Source organism: Anser cygnoides, chromosome 12 (assembly GCF_040182565.1).
Source record: "Anser cygnoides isolate HZ-2024a breed goose chromosome 12, Taihu_goose_T2T_genome, whole genome shotgun sequence".
Classification (NCBI taxonomy): Eukaryota; Metazoa; Chordata; class Aves; order Anseriformes; family Anatidae; genus Anser; species Anser cygnoides.
The window spans coordinates 19,350,807-19,369,780 of NC_089884.1; the positions used below are offsets into that span (position 1 = coordinate 19,350,807).

The 18,974-nt window shown below is 35.1% G+C and overlaps 1 protein-coding gene across 1 annotated transcript in view; it reads left to right on the top strand.

Moving 5' to 3' along the window:
• Positions 1 to 18,974, top strand: part of ITFG1 (integrin alpha FG-GAP repeat containing 1) — a 73,317-nt gene that overhangs the window by 1,782 nt on the left and 52,561 nt on the right. Inside the window, exons 2-6 of the mRNA XM_013186856.3 lie at positions 889 to 961; positions 1,348 to 1,493; positions 3,199 to 3,256; positions 4,252 to 4,326; positions 5,552 to 5,646. Coding sequence (XP_013042310.3) covers positions 889 to 961; positions 1,348 to 1,493; positions 3,199 to 3,256; positions 4,252 to 4,326; positions 5,552 to 5,646 — 447 coding nt within the window. The remainder of the gene's footprint in view (positions 1 to 888; positions 962 to 1,347; positions 1,494 to 3,198; positions 3,257 to 4,251; positions 4,327 to 5,551; positions 5,647 to 18,974) is intronic.

Consider the following 18,974-nt stretch of genomic DNA (forward strand, 5'->3'; position numbering starts at 1 on the left):
ACTGTAGAATTATTTTCCCTTAGGCAACCTATATCTTATGGTTAGGGATGCTCCAGGTGAGTTTCTTGGAGAATGCAGAAAAACATCATAAAGGATTAGTAAAAAAAAAAAATAAAAAATTAAAAAAAAAATTGTATTTCTTCAGCTGTGAAGTATGATTTTACTTGCAGAAGTTTATATGAATTATGATTTTTTTTCTGACTGAAAAAAAAATTGTAGTTTAAGAATTTTTTTCTTCCCCCAATACAATTCTTTGTGCAACAGGAAATATGGGCTTGTATTTAGATTATACTGTAGTAACTGAATGACAGTGGCTTATATCATTGCCTCTAAATGAGGAAGTGCTGTGTGGAACCAGGTTACTCCTGTGAGTTTCTTTTAAGGTTCTTCTGTCAGCAGGCTTGGAAGAGCAGCATCAGATCCTGCTATGTCAGAGACAGTATTTTAAGAGTTCTTTACGTCAGCTTTTATGATTTAAATGTTTGTGTAGAACTGATGCCTATTACTTTTTCACATGTAACATTTACTAATCTAGTATGGGAAGTTCTATTTCAAGCCATGTGGCAGCGATAGCAAAGAGAAGTTTAACACTAAGCCCCCAAGAATAGTCTTGATATTAGCATCCCTGTGATGCTAATGGATTCGCATCCCTTTGATGCTAATGGATTATGTTAATGATATAGTTAGATTTATACTGTTGTACTGAAGAAGTGTTCCTGTTGCTTCCTTTCTAATGAGGAGGAAGTGTTTGTTCTAATGAGGAGGAAGTATTTTTGCTGCTATGAGGAATGACCATTTGCAACACAACACTTAGTGTTGTTTTTATATATAAAGCATCTATGATCCTTAACCATGAGGGGTTATTCGTTGTCTTACTTGCTTTTGCAGGGAATGAGTTGATTATCTTTTTGGCTGACCAAAAGGAACCTTACTTTAAGCCCCGTGTTAAGTTACCGATGAAGTAAGTATTGATATTGAATGATGAAACAATTTAAGTGCTCGTTCTTCTTGAAAGGATATCTTTACAGTCAGTGGGAATGGGACTAGAACTGTCTGTGCTGTGGTCTGATTGGCAGTGTGGTTCAACTTGCCCTTAGAGCTCAAGTTCTTTGACCAAGAAGCTTCCAGAGTCATTTCTGATACACTTTTGTTTTGCCTTTTTTTTTGTGTATGTGTGTGGTTCATATGACAGAATTTGTGGATTTTGTTATTTATGTAGTTAAGGTGTGACTTACCACCCCCTTGGGAAACTTATGTCCTTTGGTTTTCTTTGTACTTAAATTCAGTTTTCATGCACATGTATAATTATATGCATGTGGGACCTCTTTTGTTTGTTTTTACTTCTAGATCTCTAGGTGTTGTCATAACCAGTGTAGTTCCTGGAGATTATGATGGTGACTCACAAATGGATGTCCTCCTGACTACCCGGACACAAAGTCATGGCAGAGATGAACTTTCATTGTTTATTTTCTGGGGCCATAACCAAACATTAGGTGAGTTGCTGAGGCTGCTTACTAATAAGACTGTTAGACTTCTTAATAATTCCAAGGATTTTCTGAAAGTTCTAAGTTATGTTACAGTGTGGAGATTGTTTTTACAACTAAAATAATGATTAGCAGCTATTCAGCTTCATACCTATACATTATTTTGCTGTTAACCTCTATTCAATAATTAATGTAAGAGAATAAAACTAAGACTTTTGTTTATATATCATTCAACAGGCAATACTAAACAGTATTACAGATTGACAGTAACCTACTAACTGAAGAGCTACTTCTCATGGCTTCCCCATTATGCATGTGAGCTTCACCAAGATTATCCCAAAAGACTGCCTAATTTGAATTTAGATAGTGCTAAGAGCCTGATATGAAGTTCACAGCATAAATTTTCAAAATGTCACACACAAACTTATTAACTGTAATATCACGCTCGTATTCCTATTAAATGAAATTCTTTAAAGACAGAGATACTGAAATAGGCTTGGGAAAAGAAGTTGTAGATTCTCTGTCACTGAAAGTTTTCAAGAGCCTTAGACAATCATCTTTCATCGGTGTTCTAGGTGTCTAGAAGTGTTCTGATTGTATCTTAGGGTAGAGTCATGGGTGATACGACCTCTCGAAGTCTCTAGTGTTTTCTGTTGACTTTGCTGGGAAAGCATTTTGGGAAAGGTTTAGAGTTTGAAGAAGAACCAAAAAGCAACATAAGATAATCTCAAGTCCACAAAACCTATTGAAAATTATCAATATTGCAGACAACTGTATTATAAAGTAGTTATAGATGAGGCAAGTGATAGCCTTAGATCCCATTGCTTCTGGCTTTATTCAGAGATGAAACAAGCAAACCAGGAAAGTGCATTGGATCAAGCATTGAGAGAACAGGAGGTAGCTGTAGTATTGGGAAGAATATGAAGGACTTAGATGAAATTATGCTGTCTTGCTTCTGAATAAACAAATATTGGGAGAGACAAAAGCGGATCTCAGAAAGGAGTCAGAGGTTAAAAATTCAGGAAATGGTTGGTATGTAGCAAGGCTACTGGAAAGGATGTGGTGCCTACTTGGGTAATAGAAGTATGACAAAGCAAGAGCAGGGTAATATCCTATAAAATATGGGACTGGAATGAAGACAAAAAGTACAGAGATGAAGGAACTGGTATGATGTGGCAAGGGGTTTGGATTACAAGTAAAACTGAAGTCTGTGAGGTGATAACCTGATTAGGACTTAAAATTGTCATTTCCAATTTAGGCAGTCTACCTTTAATCCTTATTTCAAACACACAGAGTATATTGTTAGGAATATATTTTATCGTGACGAAACATTAAACAGAGATCTTGTGTGCAATGTTAAATTTTGAGTGTCTTCGTTCCAACTATTTCACATTTCGTATGTGTATTGGATAGCAGTCACACATAAAAATACGTTTCATTATGATTTCTTTAGAATAATTTGTTGGAGGTTTTTAGTGGAGAGAGAGGAGAAACTAGCTTCAGCATTTTAACTATTACTTGCCTTTCCTATCCAAAATTAAAAGCTTACGTTTATGCATAATCTCAGGAAACCATTTAGTTGTGTATGCTCGGTGATGGCTGATTTTTTTTTATTTATTTTTATCATTACATTAATAGAAGGATTGTACTTGCTAAATATGTTACTGTCATAACATGTTGGTAAGGTAATCAAATGGCTATTTTCTGTTTTCAGATCTTAACCATAAAACTATGCTAAATAAGACCTTTCATGATGAGCCTCTAGTAATGGAGTAAGTATAGCTTATCTTTTTAGAAAAAATGTTTTATAACAGTGACTAACAGCAACTGGATACGTATATTTGAACACTAAAATTTCAAATGTGTTCATTTTAAGAAAAGGATGGCTTGTTTAATGTCAACTGGTCTAACAAAAGACATTGAAACATATCATCCATCTTTACAAATCTCATATATCAGCCTGGCAATAGTAAATAAAATAAGCTTTAGTGTTTTTTTTTTTTTTAATTTCATTACTTGGTGTTTTATGCAGAAAAAGAGCCATTTATTTTTTGTGAATTTTGAAGGTAACAAGTCACCTTACTGGCTTATCAAAGTGAAAATATCCCTTCATTAAAATGACTGTAAAATATGTGCGTAGTATTGCAGGGAGGGATGGGAGCAGATATGTCAAGGGAAGGAGCAAATTTAGGCTCTCTTTGTATAAAGCTGTTACTTCTTGTAAGCAGTGTATATTATGTTTTCAGTATATATTCAAGCCCTATTTCCAATGTCAAATAAGCTGTGATTCTATTTGATTATGCTGCTGAGACCTCATCTTCCAGTGATGGTGGAATTCTGTCTTCACTAAGCCTCTGCCATGCAGGATATACGCAGACAAAAACTAGGTACATTTCTGGAAATTGGAGAATATCTATTTTAGAAGGGTGGAGGAGATAAGAGACTTGAGTAAGAAGTTTTTGATCCGTTTTGCATCTTAAATCTGAAAAAATCTTTAAGCAAAATAACTAGAATTATTATTCACGTTAAGTGACAAAAAGTGACTTATACAGCTGCAAAATCAAGTGAGTGGCAGAGTTATAAATTTTCGAAGAAGCATACTACTATCAGCAGCTCAGACAAGAGGCAAAACTTGGATAAGACTACACAGATGAAAATTCATCATTGCTTGGGGGAAAATGCTAACCAAATACAGGATAAGTTAAGAGCAACCAGTTTTGTCTTCTGTAATGAGTAAGGTAATACTGAAACTGTTTTTCATTTTCAGCTTTAATGGTGACTTGATTCCTGACATCTTTGGTGTCACAAGCGATTCAAGTAAGCCACAGATATTTATAGGCGGGTAAGCTAAATATTTATTAGCGTCAATTTCGATAATTTATTCAGTCATCTGCTTCTGTTCTTATGAAAGAGACATGAGACTGGAACTGTGCATACACAAGTCTGCATTCCATGTGTATCTTTAAACATTCTATGACAGTATGTAAAGGTGTTGAGCTTTTTAGTAAGGAAGGTATTTGTTCGGCTTATTAGTTTTCATAAAAAGAACTGCTGCAAAAGGCAGACAACTTTGAGTTGCAAAATAAGTACATGCAAGTGATATTCTCTGTATTGCATCTTTTGTGTTAAGGAGTAGCTAGGGCCACTTTGCAGTCATTAAGAGTTGTCTGAGTTGGCTACAGTTTTATGTGATATGATTGCAATAAAGAGGACTAAGTTAATCATGTCACTGCAGTAAACTAAGTCATTCTAGAAAGCAGTAATATAACTGCCCTGCTGATGTGTATTGCATATAGAGATTTTTCTGAGTGTATTAGCTAAAGCTCCTGAAAGTAATGTATTTGATTCAACCACTACGCCTTTGAAATTTTTTCTTTTTTTTTATATTCAAATATGGTGCTAATAGGGAGGTTTGCTGGAAGTTCAGTCATTTTTAAAACAGAAACCAGCAGTGTATGGCGTTTTGTTTTCTCTGGGGTTTTCTTTGAGGGTTAGGGGGGTTGCTTGATTTGTTTGTTATTTATGTTAAATTACATATATATTTAATCACCTGCTTGGGAAATGACATAGCCTATGGTCTATCCTAATGTGATAGCTTAATTCTTGTTCTGATTTTTACTAAACGACTGAAAATCAAGTCCCTTTACATGTAGCGGGCATGAGCTGCTTTAACAGCATGTGATTATGTCTGGTTTTGTTCATCTTAATTGATCTGAAAGTAGATTTCGAAAGTACTGATAGTAAAACTACTTGTGGGAAGGGAGCAGTATTTCAGAATTTATAGTGGAAGTGAAGGCTCTAAACTTTGTGCATAGTGATGCTTTTCTGTACAAATAAAGCTATTTTAGAAACCTAATAGAGGATGGGCTTTGGTTAGATTCTATGATTCATCCTTTGCAAAACCTTTCAAACAGTTACTGTAGTCATTTAGTGTATCGTAAGCTAAGTAGTAATTTTCACTTAACATTAGGAGAACGTGATTTATTTTAATTTTTAAAGGTATATTGTTATGCTTAACAGTCCATGAGCACTGATGAAATGTATTGTTTTTTCTTCTTGCATTGCAGAAACTTATCATTGCATGCTGCATTAGATACTCAAAGTAGAATGTATATACCGCACTCTCATGCATTTATAGATTTAAATAATGACTTCACAGCTGGTAAGTCATAAAAGTATTAAATACATTCCTAAAATTATTCATGAATAAAATATTGTGTATTGTATATTTTCTTCTAATATTTCGGTCAATGTCACGGACAGTTTTAAAGAGTTGGATCTAGAATGCTATCTTTGGTGATTATGACCTTGCTACTTTTGATTTTTAATCAATATCTGCACTTTGAATAATGCTTTTTATTCATTCTGGCAATATTTTTTTTAATCACACTTTTATTTTGGTCTGAATAATTGTTTGCAATCAAGCATTGTTTCCTATTCTTAGTGATGCTGTATTCTAGTGTTCGGTTTGCAACTGAATTAGGTGCTTTGCTGCATTTTCTTCATCTGCAGTCTGAAATAGTTCTATAGTTTGTTCAGAAGAGTATTTTCAACACTGGACTTATTTTGTTTCTTAAAGACTTCAATATGATTTCCTTCCATTTTGTTATAGTTTATTCTATCACTGAGAAAATTGCATGTGAGACTTACTCTATTACTATATGAGCAATCGTAAAAGCTATTTATAGTTCAGTATTCACAAACAATACTGAAGAAGATTTTTCTTAAGGTTGATAAACTGTATTCTTGTTTTGTTGCTGGTGATTTTGTTTTGTCATTTTTATCTGTTTTGGTGAAACATGCAATGCAGTTTAGCCTTCAAGTACAGTGGATCTATTCATCGCTTCCATACGTGGTTTGTATCTCAAAGCATATTTAAACATCCTGCTAAACTTCATTTATTTTCTTAAAACACTAAATGGATTTTGAAATGTTTTCTCTTCTGATAGATATGCTTTATACATCAATTCATATATGGTAGTTTTGGAAAGAAAGGTTACTTCTTTTTCCTTCTTAGTCGTGTGGGAACGAGAGAGGAAAGAGCACATAAACTTAATTAATATGCTTTTCATTTCTATGGATTAAGTTAATTGCTTTAGCACATAGTCAAACTAATACTCATTTCTGGCACATTGCTGCATGAAGCTGTCAAGTGGAAATTCCGACTGGAAAATCAAGTATATGGTTGCTTATTATAATTAGTGTAATGTAATAACCAATTCTAAGGCACTTAGCTTGATACACCCTTTAGAGTTTTGGTTAAATGGCATGAGCAGAGTAGATGGCCAATCCAGGTAACTTTTTAACATGAATATATTGACATAAAAGCTCACAGGTAGGTGAAGGTAGGAACTCTAAGTTGTTTATGTAGATCAATCACAGTTTGAGCACTCTTGCTAAAATTGTTCAAAGTTTTCTGTGACAGCTAAGTTGGTCTACAAAATGGCCAGAGAGTTCCTGTTAGTGCTGGTGATATATGGAGATTTCTCTGCAAAATAAAAAATAGTAATCAGTGTCTTTGTGGGGGGAGTGCTGGGAGCTTTTATAGATTCACATCTATATTCATATCTGAAAATGTGAGTAGAAGCTTCTGTGAACATCCCCACTCAAAGATGTTTACTTTTATTTACTTGTAAGAGCACAGATATAACTCCTCAGGCTGGAATCTGTCTTATGTTAGAGCAGCCTAAAGAAAACTTCAAGGAAAATAATTCATTCTGAGAAGAAAGCTGGAAAAAAATATCGCCATAGAATTATTTTCTTGAGAATAACTTTTTGCTAGTAAAATGGGAATTGGAAATTGTTTTGTGTGATCCCTGTGAAAACTAGACCAACAGTGAGCAATGCATATGTTGCAGAGAAATAATACCGTACCAGTGATATTTGATACTTTGTGACTGACATTTTATTCCAGGACTGCCTGCTGCCAAAATGAAAAGCCACCAATCGTCTGGTCTTGTCCGTGCATTTATGGCAGTTCTCTCTCATCCACTATAGCGACTGCTCAAGAAATGTACTGGGGAGGGTGCATGGAGCATGATTCATTTTCACTTGTGTTATTAAACTGATCCAGGTCAGCATGAAGTTTCAGGGTTGCCAGAGCCAGTATAAGCACAGAGAGAACTTGACTCACTCCTCTTTTTAGTAGCAGCAGTTGTAGTCTGCCTGTAGTCTGCCTTTTCTGCATGAAATTGCACCTTGAGACTTATGGTGCCTCTTCCAAAAAATACCTGTTTGGTGTACTCACAGTGTCTCCTTTAATTTGTGTTAGGTTGTACAGGGTTTGGCAAGTGACTCAGAGAAGTAGTCATAAAACGAGTCAGCTGTGGGTTTTTTGATGGTTTGTTTTAAATAAAAGCAGAACAAAAAAAAACTGCCTAACTGCCTACACAGTATTGGTAATACTGTGTTTGTAAATGCCCTCTGCCAAACACTGCTGAAATAGGTACTGATATTGCTGTAGTACATACCTAACTGGTCCTGTGTCCCACTCTGTACAGTCTGGATAGACTTTGTAGGACAGCTAAATGTCTCTCCTGTTTCATGAGCTCTGTTCCTGCTTTGCACAGCTGGGGCAGCCCAGGAGCATCATTGATGTTATATTATTTTTCAGTGGAGTCAGTGGAATCTATTGGTTGGTTGAGGTAGAACTAGTGAAAATGAGATGTTTATGACAGTATTAACCTGCACTACCATTCCTGAGTTGGGACAAAACTCATTAAGCATAGGTCCTTGTGCAGATTAAAATCATAGTAATTAGGAGGGAGGTATTGGCAAGGATGCAGGGGTATAGTCTGCATGCTGAAATCCTGTTGTCCAAACGTCTTAATGTTATTAAGACATTTGCTGCTGCTGTGGTGTTCTCTGAAAAAAATCAGAGTATTTACTCGTTGGCAGTACCACTATTCATGAATATGAAGATACAGTTGTACCTAAAATAGATGCACTGGTTTTGTTTAAAAATAAAAACCTCCAGAATGCCCCATCTTTTTTTTTAAGGCCTTTTTCTAATGTTCTTCCATGTTTTTGGGCTCTTTGTGTTCTGTAACAGATGCAGCCAATTCAGTGTTTTTTAGCTAGGCTATTTTTGGCAACTCCATTATTATAAACAGCTTAGGAGATTTAAAGTGTGCTTGACATTTTAAAAAAGAGAGAGAGAAAAGGGGAAAAAGAAAAACCAAAAATCCTCTCTGAGCTGAGAATTTTTTTTGCTAGTTTCTTGTCTAATCTGTTTTCAACCTGCCAAGACATAAACCCTCAAAACAGAGCTTTTAATTGGCATGCTGCTCTGCTCTGGGTGAAATGAAGTTGAATTGTTATGATTTCTTCATATGAGAACATGTTCATAAAGATGTTTTTAATCCCTGACAATGCTTCATGAAAGGCTAACTGTGTAAGGATTTTACAAATCCAGTAACAAGAACAAAGATAATACTAATCTTTCTTGGTGAGAATTAAACTAGGTTGTTTCAGATAGTAATGTTGCTGCTGTCTTAAAATAAAGCATCATGTAGATTCTTACAATTTTTAATTCAGTAAGTAAATTTGAGTTAGGCTAGCGATCTTATATAATCCATGTAAAAATGTGCAGTATAAAATTTTTACAAAGGGGTCTGTTTGTTCTTTGTGGATAAGGAGAAAATAAATACCCAATTTTCAAGCGTCTTCTCCATGTGTATTATGTACGTGTTGCTCTGGGGAGGAATTTAGAGTTCACAGAACGGCAGAGGTTGGAAGGGGTGTCTGGAAACTGTCTGGTACAACCTTCCTGCTCAAAGTGGAGTTAGGACAGTGCCTGGGGTCATGTCCAGTCATGTTTTGAACCTCTCTGAGGATGGAGACTCTGCAGCCTCCCTGGGCAATGTTTCCTAGCACTTGACCACCCTCATGCTGGAAAAAAAAAAAGCTTTTTCTTTTGTTTAAGAAGAGTTTCTATTTCAGTTTGTGCATGTTGTCTCTTACTCTGTCACTGGGTACCAGTGAGAAGAGTCTGGCTTCACCAGACTTGCACCTATGCGCATACATTCTCAAAAAGTAATTGTTTTAAATATTACATATTGCATGTTTTCAAAGCTGTATAGGAAGTTACTGCAGTACTGATTTTTACCTCATAGTCACACTTCATATACCTTGACTCTAGGAAGTGATGCAAATTGCTAGTGTGATGTGCCCTGCTACATTAGCACAAAAAATTTTATGCCTGTTGAGAAATGTTCTACCTCTTAGAAATTAAAAACAGTGAAATTATTACTGAACTTCAGATAAAAATAGTGAGTATTTCTGTCCTTTAATAGGTATATCTGTGTGCATTTCAGTGTTATGGTTGAATTTTTATTCAACAGTTCATTAGAGTTTCATCTCTTATACTTCAGTGAAAAGTAAAATATAAATTTGGGTGAAAAATGTTAAATTAACTGTTCATTTACATGAAAAGTTTGGTTTCTCAACAATAAAACTGTAGATATTTAAAAATGAGATGGTGTTGTTGAATTTGGAATTCCAAGTCTTAATGACTTCAGCAAGGAGGAAATAAGTATGTGTAATTGCAACATTTTATATATCTAAATGTGAGACACTGGCTGTATTTAAATGTTATATTCATTCACATGGCTTTTCTTCCTTTCCACCTGAATTGTACAGCTCTATTCCAGAACCCACTTCTTAATTGCCAAGGATTAGAACTTTCAACCCAGTCATTTAGGTCAGAATTGCACCTTATGTCAATGCTGATGTTTGTACATGCACTAAGATAGACTGAAAGATGAGAAAAATGTGCCAAGCCTTGTTAGAATGAGGTTACTAGGTGTCTAGTAATACATAATCACACTTGTTCTTTTTAACAGCTTAAGAACATAATATTGAAGCTAATAATCATAGGCTTGTCTGAACAGGTTAACTTCAGGTGTGTTTTATAGAGCAGGACAGTCTAGGTGAGCATGTCCAAAGCAGGCTCCTTAGGTAAGAGGCTTGCCTTAAGAATGTCATGTCCTCCAACTGAAAGATTTATATCACATGACTTAAGAAGTATTTGAACAGGATTTAACTATTTGGACTTAGAGCAATAGGAGTAAAAAGTAACTTACCTTTGTGTTAATTCATTCAGTTCGAAGTAAATAGGAACTCAGTCTTTCTCAGAGATATGTATCAGATGTGTTAGTCCGGGGATGGAGATGGTACTGTTTTATTGAGTAAACACTATTCCCAATGTGGTCATCATCCTGAAGATTTCACAGTTGAAATACCTGAATGTAAACATTGAGAGGAAGTGTTAAAATTGGAAACTGGGGCCAAGACAGGTAAAAATGACTCGATAAAGACCACGGAAAACTCCACAGATATGCTATGGAGTTAAGTACTGTTGCAGATCATCTACTTCAAGCTAGACAATAGACAAACATGTTTTGCCATTGTTGATTTGTATCACAGTCAGCATTTTCAGACAAGTACTTTGGACCAAGGTGAAGATTAAATTTAGTATATGTCACTAGATGAATGCTGGTTAAACTATCTTAAAGCTGTTGTAATGTAAACTCTCATAGATGTATCAGAAGTGCTTTCTCTACAGTTGAAATTCTTAGGCTAGTGATAATTTTGCTACGTTCCTTTTTCTTTTTTCCTTTCCTTACTGGTTATCTTGTTTTAATTATCAATAATCATATTCAAATATCAGATGTTCTGGTAGGGCTAATGCTGTCTTTCCAAGCCAAAGTTGAAGTACTTAATTACTGTAAAAAAAGTATTACCAATAAACAATAAATCTGTATGGACTTAGTTACAAGTTTGCTAAGAAATCAGGCCATAGTTCTGCAAATATTTAAAATAATAATAGTAATGTTTAAATGTACGAGACAAACTGCCTTGGGCTCTCAATCATACTGTCACTTTTTTCATAGTGACAGATGTATCGAGTGCTATGAAAAAATATCTAATGTATTAAATATTTTGTTCCTTATTGGGTTATGTGATTTGAAAGTTTTGGAAATAATGCTTTTGCAACCTGTCTTGTCTTGAATACTAGCACATGGTGTGTATAATTGCAGATATTTCTGGAACTGTTTGCAGACAATGAAGGAAAATTCATAAATTTGATTTTGGGAAGAATAAAGTGGAAAAATCATTAGTCAGAAACAGCTTGCTGTAAGCTAATTGCTAGTCTCTTTACTGGTTAATTTTCATGGTTAATTTTCATATGTTGTTTTGCTTTAGGAATCTAGAAACCTAATGTCCCAGAACACTTACAATGTGTTTTCTCTTTGATTCCCACTTAGTTTAAACCCATAAATGTAGATGTTTTTTCTTCTTGAAAACCAATCACTCAATCCACAGGTGTTTTTTTCTGTTGTAATCTGTTTGTAATTGTTTTGTAATTGTTTGATTCTGAATACACTAATGCTTGATGTCAGACTCTCATTGAGTTGTACTTTAATTTTGGGTTGCCTTTTGATGGAAGCTGGTAACCTCTCTGACTATAATATTATCATAAAAGCTTATTTTATGTAGTAGATCTGTATTTATTCTCTGTCAAAATAAACAGGCTCATTATGTTTGTAAACAAACTATCTGGCCTTTTAAAACTTAGCTTGAGAGGTATTTTAAAATAGAAGTGTATGTATATACACAAATCTTCTGTCTTCATTTGAAGTCAAATTGTTCTTTTTCATTTTGCTCTTTCCCAAAATAAATACTCAGTAATACCTGGTCACTGTTTCATTCCTTAAACAGACTTTAATTCCCTACATGTTTAAAGCTCAGATAACAAAGCTCACCTGAGAGTTTACAGCAAATAATGGAGTCAAAAAATGTATTATAAAAGATACATGGGAAATCTCATTCTCAACAAACGTGTCTATAAATTGTTGCATTTTTAACTATTGCTACTATTCCCAAATTGGTTATCTCGATTACTTCACATGGTATTGTGAACCTTTCATAAGATGAGCTCAGAGTTGTTTATTTTACTAGCTGTGTAATTCTCTTGATTCTGCTGGGATTGGTCTGCTTCTGCCATTGCTGCTTTTCTTAATCATAGCTTACATCATGAATAGTATTAAAGGATAAGTAAGGATATCTAGAGAAAAGAAACAGCCATTTTAACTTGTTTTGCCTAATCCTTCTAAAAGATTCCTATCACCTCTACTATCTGCTTAGCAGTTATTAAAATTGCTATAATGAAATATCTCAAAGGCTATTCCTTTTGAAGGTTTTCATTATATACTGATAATATGATATTTTTATGGTAATCAGCTGCAAATAGATGAAAAGTAAACTGGTTCTGCCTCAGTATTTTGTTGGGTAGGGAAGCATGGAACATGAAAATGTGTTCTGAAAGTAATGCTGAATGTGGTCATTTTCCATTGCTTGAAACAACATTGTTGGTTTTATTATAAAAATAAACAATTTTCTGTCAGAAGACTCATGTGTGAGTGCTAAAAACCAGAGGAATAGTCCAACGTGGCCTGCATATTCACGTGCATAACTGTTTGGCATAAAACTAATTTAGAACTTTTCTATTTAAATGATGCTTTTAAATTTGTACATATGTTTTTTTCTGTAGTCATTCTTAATAATGAAAAGGGATTTAAATGCTTAATTATATTGTTTATAATTGTTTATCGTCTTCCTTATTTGCTGTTCTGGTAAACATTTATTGCATTTGAAAAAAAAAAAAATGAAAATTGAAAAGCAGAAATAATCACAGAATCACACAGACTTGTTAAGGTTGGAAGGGACCTCTGGAGATCATCAGGTCTAGCCTCCCTGCCAAGCAGGGTCACCTAGAGCACATTGGATAGGAATCCAAAATCTCCTTTATTATAACCATACTTCATAAAGATTTGTAAACACAAATTAGCTTGTTCAGAACACACAAAGTGCTTTTGGTTTTGCTTAGATTTTTCGGAGGATGAAGTGGCTGGAAGTGGTTCCTGTAACTACTATTTCATGTGACTAGCAACACAAATCCACAACAACTAATTTGTAAATTCTTTAGTGTTGGTGGTTGTACTTTTTAAATGTATTGTAAAAGCTAAATTATTTCAGGTAGGCAGTAGATGTATTACATGTTATCTAGTATACTGCTAATGCCAACTTGACCAGACAAATCTGAATAACAAGTGATAAAAGGTTGCTGTACTTGAGTGGAACAACTTATGAATAGAGGCACAAAATGTATCCAGTAGTAAGGTTTGGCTTGCTATTTCCTTGTAGTAAAGAAATAAGACTGGCTGTATATAGTATTTTTGTATAAAGTTAGGTTTGTGCATAATTGAAATGTGTGTAGGGACTAAAAAAAGCTGTAATGCAGTGATATTGTCTATTTTCAAATTGAATTTACAGCAAGGACTTCTACTTCATTACATTATTTTATATGCCGATACATACAAGCAGATAGATGATCATATCCACAAGTGACTTCTAGTTAAATGTTGCACATATTAGAGATGTGCACTGACACAACTAGTCCTCCACATAAATGAAAAATCTTTCAGACACGGTTGGCATGCACACGTGCACATTCTAATTGGTTAACACCTTGTTTTGTAAGGAGAAAGCTCAGACTGCTATTCATGCATTTTGATGGCACTTAAAAGTAAGGGCTTTTTTCTTTATTAACTGAAGGTTCTGAAGGAAATGTGAAATCAAGCTGTAACTTAAGAATATTGCTTATGCCCTGGTGGTTTCTGAAGATAACTATAGTTGCTGGAGGTTTTAATTTTGAAGTAAAGCCCTCTGACATTAAACAGAAAGGTCAAATCAGTTATTAGTGAAATGAACACTCTATCTATAAATAGTACTGGTTTTTATAACACTCAAAAGTGAAGGAAAAGGACAAGGTTAATTAAAAGTGAACTTGAAGCAAATTCTGTATAGTTTGGCTTTGTTGTAATTTCTTAGTGGTGCTAATAAGTAAAATTAATGTTTGGAAGTAGGGTTTGGAATACTATCTGCTTTAGTAAGCTTGTCTGAATTTTTCCAGTTGGGCTGAAGTCTTCCAAGCTGTCTCTCTAGCTCTGTGTTGAACTTTTTCTAACCTTTAGTTATACTTGCTGAGCCACTTGCACAAACTGAAGTGGGGGTAGAGCTGGTTTAGAATTTGGCAATTTGGGCCAACATTTTTCATAGTGACCTAGCTCTTTTTTTTTTTTTTTTTTTTTTAGTAAGAATGAATGCTGAATTCAGTGTTTGGTATATGTATTTACTCTTGATTAGTAGTACTAGGGATTGGATAGCAGCATTTTATTACTAAGCCAATTAAATTAAAGAATAGCCAAATTTCCTCACCAAATCACCTTTAAGGGAAAGTGAGGCTGTGAGTAAAATGATAGTGTGATTTTTATGTCATAGCCTGTGTCAGACGTCTTCTGTATTATGTATTTAGTATATATTTAGGTTTGGTTTTCAGTCTCATGGATTAAAATGCTGGGTAACCTCCGTGATTTTTTTCTTATTTCTAGGGTGTTGAACTCGGTTTACGAATTTTCCCATTACTTGTGTTGTTTTTGTTAACCATTGCCTGCTAAATCAAAAATAGCAGAACATTTATATGTGACACAAGTCACTTTAAATTTGTTCAAGAGAAACGTTTCCTGCCTGATGATGATGCTTTTTCATAGTTCTAGCCATTCAATTAGGCTGTAAGCATTAAATTTTGGGAAATCTGATATGAGGACATCCCAGTTATTAAGGATTTTACTCATCTTTTCTACATCATGTCACAGATGAAGAAGTGCCCTTGCAGGCTTAGTCTAGTGGTCCATGCAATTGACCCAGTGTTCTTTCTCTGGCAGTGGCAGTAGGAGAGTGGCCAAACTGAGGTTTTTTTTTTTCTTCCTCTGGATCATTTTCAGTGTGTATCTCCAGAATCTATAACAGTCTGAGGGTTATACATACATGCCTACTGTTTTTGGTATCCATTTATATATGTATGGTTTAGTGAAATTATCTGAAGAATCACTTTTATATTCTGTAAATGATAAAGATTCTTGAGCTCAAGTTTATTTCATTTTATAACCTTAGGTTATAAATATCTCACATTGTGCTGCCATTAAGTTCATAAGCATTTGAACAGAGCATATGGTCCAGTACTTAATACTGTATCTGTGCTTACAGAACTTACAGATCTATGTGCAAATGGTTTTGTTTTCTTCAGCTGAAACTGTGGCCACAACTGCTTCCAAAAGGCAGTGGGGCAGCATATCTTTAAAGTGACATTTCCGTAGCATTTGTAATACGAGATGCATCCCTTGTAGGAAAGAGGTGCTGAGTTTTCATGGCTTTGCTAGAAGCAAAATTGTTGCTGTTTTCAAGATAATTAGTGTATTAAAATATAAAGTGTAGAAATGAACTGTGTATCCCTTCATTGTCATGTCATCCGAGTACTGAGTACGTATCTTAATGCATTTGTTGGTTCCATATATTCTCCTGCAGCCCTCCTATATTAAAGAAGGTGGTAATGATAGGCTAAGGAAATCTGTAGTAGCAGTTGTGAAAGACACCTGCTACAGACACTCCTTTGGGAAGGAGATGCTTGCCAAGATTACTTGCTATGGCTGTATAGAAAAATATATTTATAAATATCACACATTCTTAATGGACCCCCCATCTCACGAGTTCTTGTTCCTAACAACCGAAAGCATATATAATAAAGTCAGAATCTTAAAATAAGTTAGGTTGGAAGTAACCTTTGGAAATCATCTGATCTAAAGTACTGTACCAAGCAGGACTGGGTTTTTCTAAGGCTTGGTTTCTTTCCTACAGACTTGAAGAAAACATTTGCAATTCTAAACTATACAAATTTGTAAATTGTTATTTGAAGTATCTAAATAACATTGAGGTATTTTACGCTACTTTTGTCACAAAGAAATGTTCTTCTTATGCATGCTTTGATATCTATGATATTCTTGTTCCAAGTAGAAAGCTACTTTTAAATACTGAAGTTTCATTTTACTCCAGTGCCAAAGGATTTAATCACAAAAACATGCATGAGAATTTGAAACATGTAGTTTGTAAGCTGGTTTAAGGGGGACAATTGGCATTAACGTAGCAGGTGAATTGGTTCAGCTAGTTCTAGAACTACAGGAAGCTTTCCTACAGCTGTATTAAATTGGGAAATATGGGGAATATGGGAATGTGGGAAATCACGGCTTGTTGCTTTACCTTAGAAGCAGCGTGGCATTAGCTCATCTATACTATTTATGGAAGATAGTCTATTTTTGGCTGCCTTTGCATTTTACCAGCGTGGTGTAATATTACAGTAGGCCTGAGCTGCTTTGGTGTGACGGCTCAATTGGCCGTGTAGCACATAAACAACAAGTTAGGGACAAGGAGGGACAGAGGGGTGTAGCAGAGGAACAAAGGGCAAAAGTAATTTACTGGCTTCCAAGAGATTGAGGGTTGCTTGAGCAGTGGGAGGAAGTTCAGTGTGAAAAAGGCATGTTGCTGAACTTCCTCATCTTAAAGCCACTGTAGTAGGTGATGCTCAGCACTGATACTGATCTCTTGCAAACCATAGAAATCTGCAGTTATTGAAAACATAGCTCGGTTTTCTTACTCTCAAACCATGAAACAAGCATTCATACTAAAATACCTGGTTTGTACAGTGTCTGAACAAAGATTTTAACTCTGTAAACACCTCCACTTCTGAGCAAAGTAAATACTTGAGACATTTTAAATTACTGTCTTTCTATTACCTCTTTGTAGTTTGAGTTACATTTAGTGTCTTGATTTATTCCTCCTACACTGCAGATAGCTAAATGCACTCCGTGCGTTTATCGTGTGACAAACCAGCTACTGTGGTCCCCCCCCACCCTTGTTTAATGTTTATTTTAAAGCTATTGAATCTGGTCCTAACATCTGAGATTTTGTGCCTGTTGCTTCTTGTCCTTCTCTATTATGTCTGGTCCCTGTGCAATTATTTCTGAATATTTCTATATACTTATGAAATCACGGGCGGGGGGGGGGGGGGGGGATGCAGAGGAAAACTAGAATAATCTGCTCCTGACTGAGGATGAGGGGACAAACGGGATTTTTTTAATGCATAAGAAAAATGCACTGCAAATCACTTCTTTTTCTGTTGTTGTTGCATGTTCTTACAAAGTAATATAGAGTACCCTTTCATGCCCTGTTCCACATAACTCCCTAGTACTTGAGTGAGCGGGTAGTGGCTGTTGCTGGAGGTCAGGATTGATAGCTTTGCAGTTCACTGGGCTGTCCTTGTTGCCCAGTCCCTGTTGAGTGCCTGGCTTTCTGTGACCTGTTGTAGTTCTGTCTGGGCTGAACAGTAAGGAATGTCTCTTGTGTCAAACATGGCCATTAGATTTTCTGAGGAGCTGTAACTAATACGTTTACTCTGTAAAGCTCAAATGAAAACAAGATATATTTCTGCTTATGAATACTTTAATTCCTAGTAATGTTTATGTGACTTCCCATTAATATGTGAAGAACATCAATTTATCTATTTCTCTCTTCTGTTTTAAGGATAGGTGACGCTGCATTTACCCGTTGAAGGAAATATTTTTTGTTACTAAGAAGTTGGCATGGCATGCTGCATTAATATAGGTTTTAAAACTAAGAATAATTAATAAATAAAACTCCATCGCATGTTAAATTAGTTAAGAGAGAATGCTGTTTGATTTTTGCTCTTCTTATTTTTAATGAACTTAAGGTTTTAACTGTAAACGATTTAAAGAGCTAAGGACTTTGTAATATTCCCAGCATAACTCATATCTGCCTTTTGTGGTGTTTTCTACCATAGAAGCATAACTGTGTTGCATAAAAACTTGATGGATTTATTTAACCTAGTAATAACCAACTATTCAGAGCTAGATTTCTAGCAGAATAGTATTAGGTGAATTATGGCTTGTATTAGCAGCTGTGCTATTTTGTCTAATTCCGGGAAAGTCACAAAACATATAAGCATAGCATTACCAGCAGGAATGCTGTGTTAATGGTCCCCAGGATCTCTCCTTGCACAGAGGACTGGGCAGGGAGAGGACTGGCTTAGCAATTAAAGGTGAGAGGCCAGAGCTGCAGTGCCGGAAACTGAGTCAGAGATGTTTTGGGAAAAAAACAGGCACAGTGCCAACCAAAATGTCTGCAAAAGGTTAGGCAATCTATTATATTTGCTAATCAAATATTGGTCATTTGCTGTGTACTTAAATATAATATTGAAAGAGCCTGTTGTGGCATACTCTGTATGTGACGTAGTCCATAACAAATTGCAGTGCAGATTACAGCATGAATGTACTACAACCCTGCTTGAAATACCTATTGGATCATTTAAGTCTTGGAAAAAAAAAATAGAAGCTTCCATTCTTCTGTGGTTTTTTCTTTTGTTAACAACCCCTTCCCCACACACAAATGTATTAGATTTTAATTTTTTTTTGTTTGTTTTATATCCAGTGGTAATCAGCAGTATTGTTTAATCTTCCTTCTACATGCAAGTTCAAAATTCAGAGCTTATAAATGCTTTTTAAGTTACATCCCTGGTAT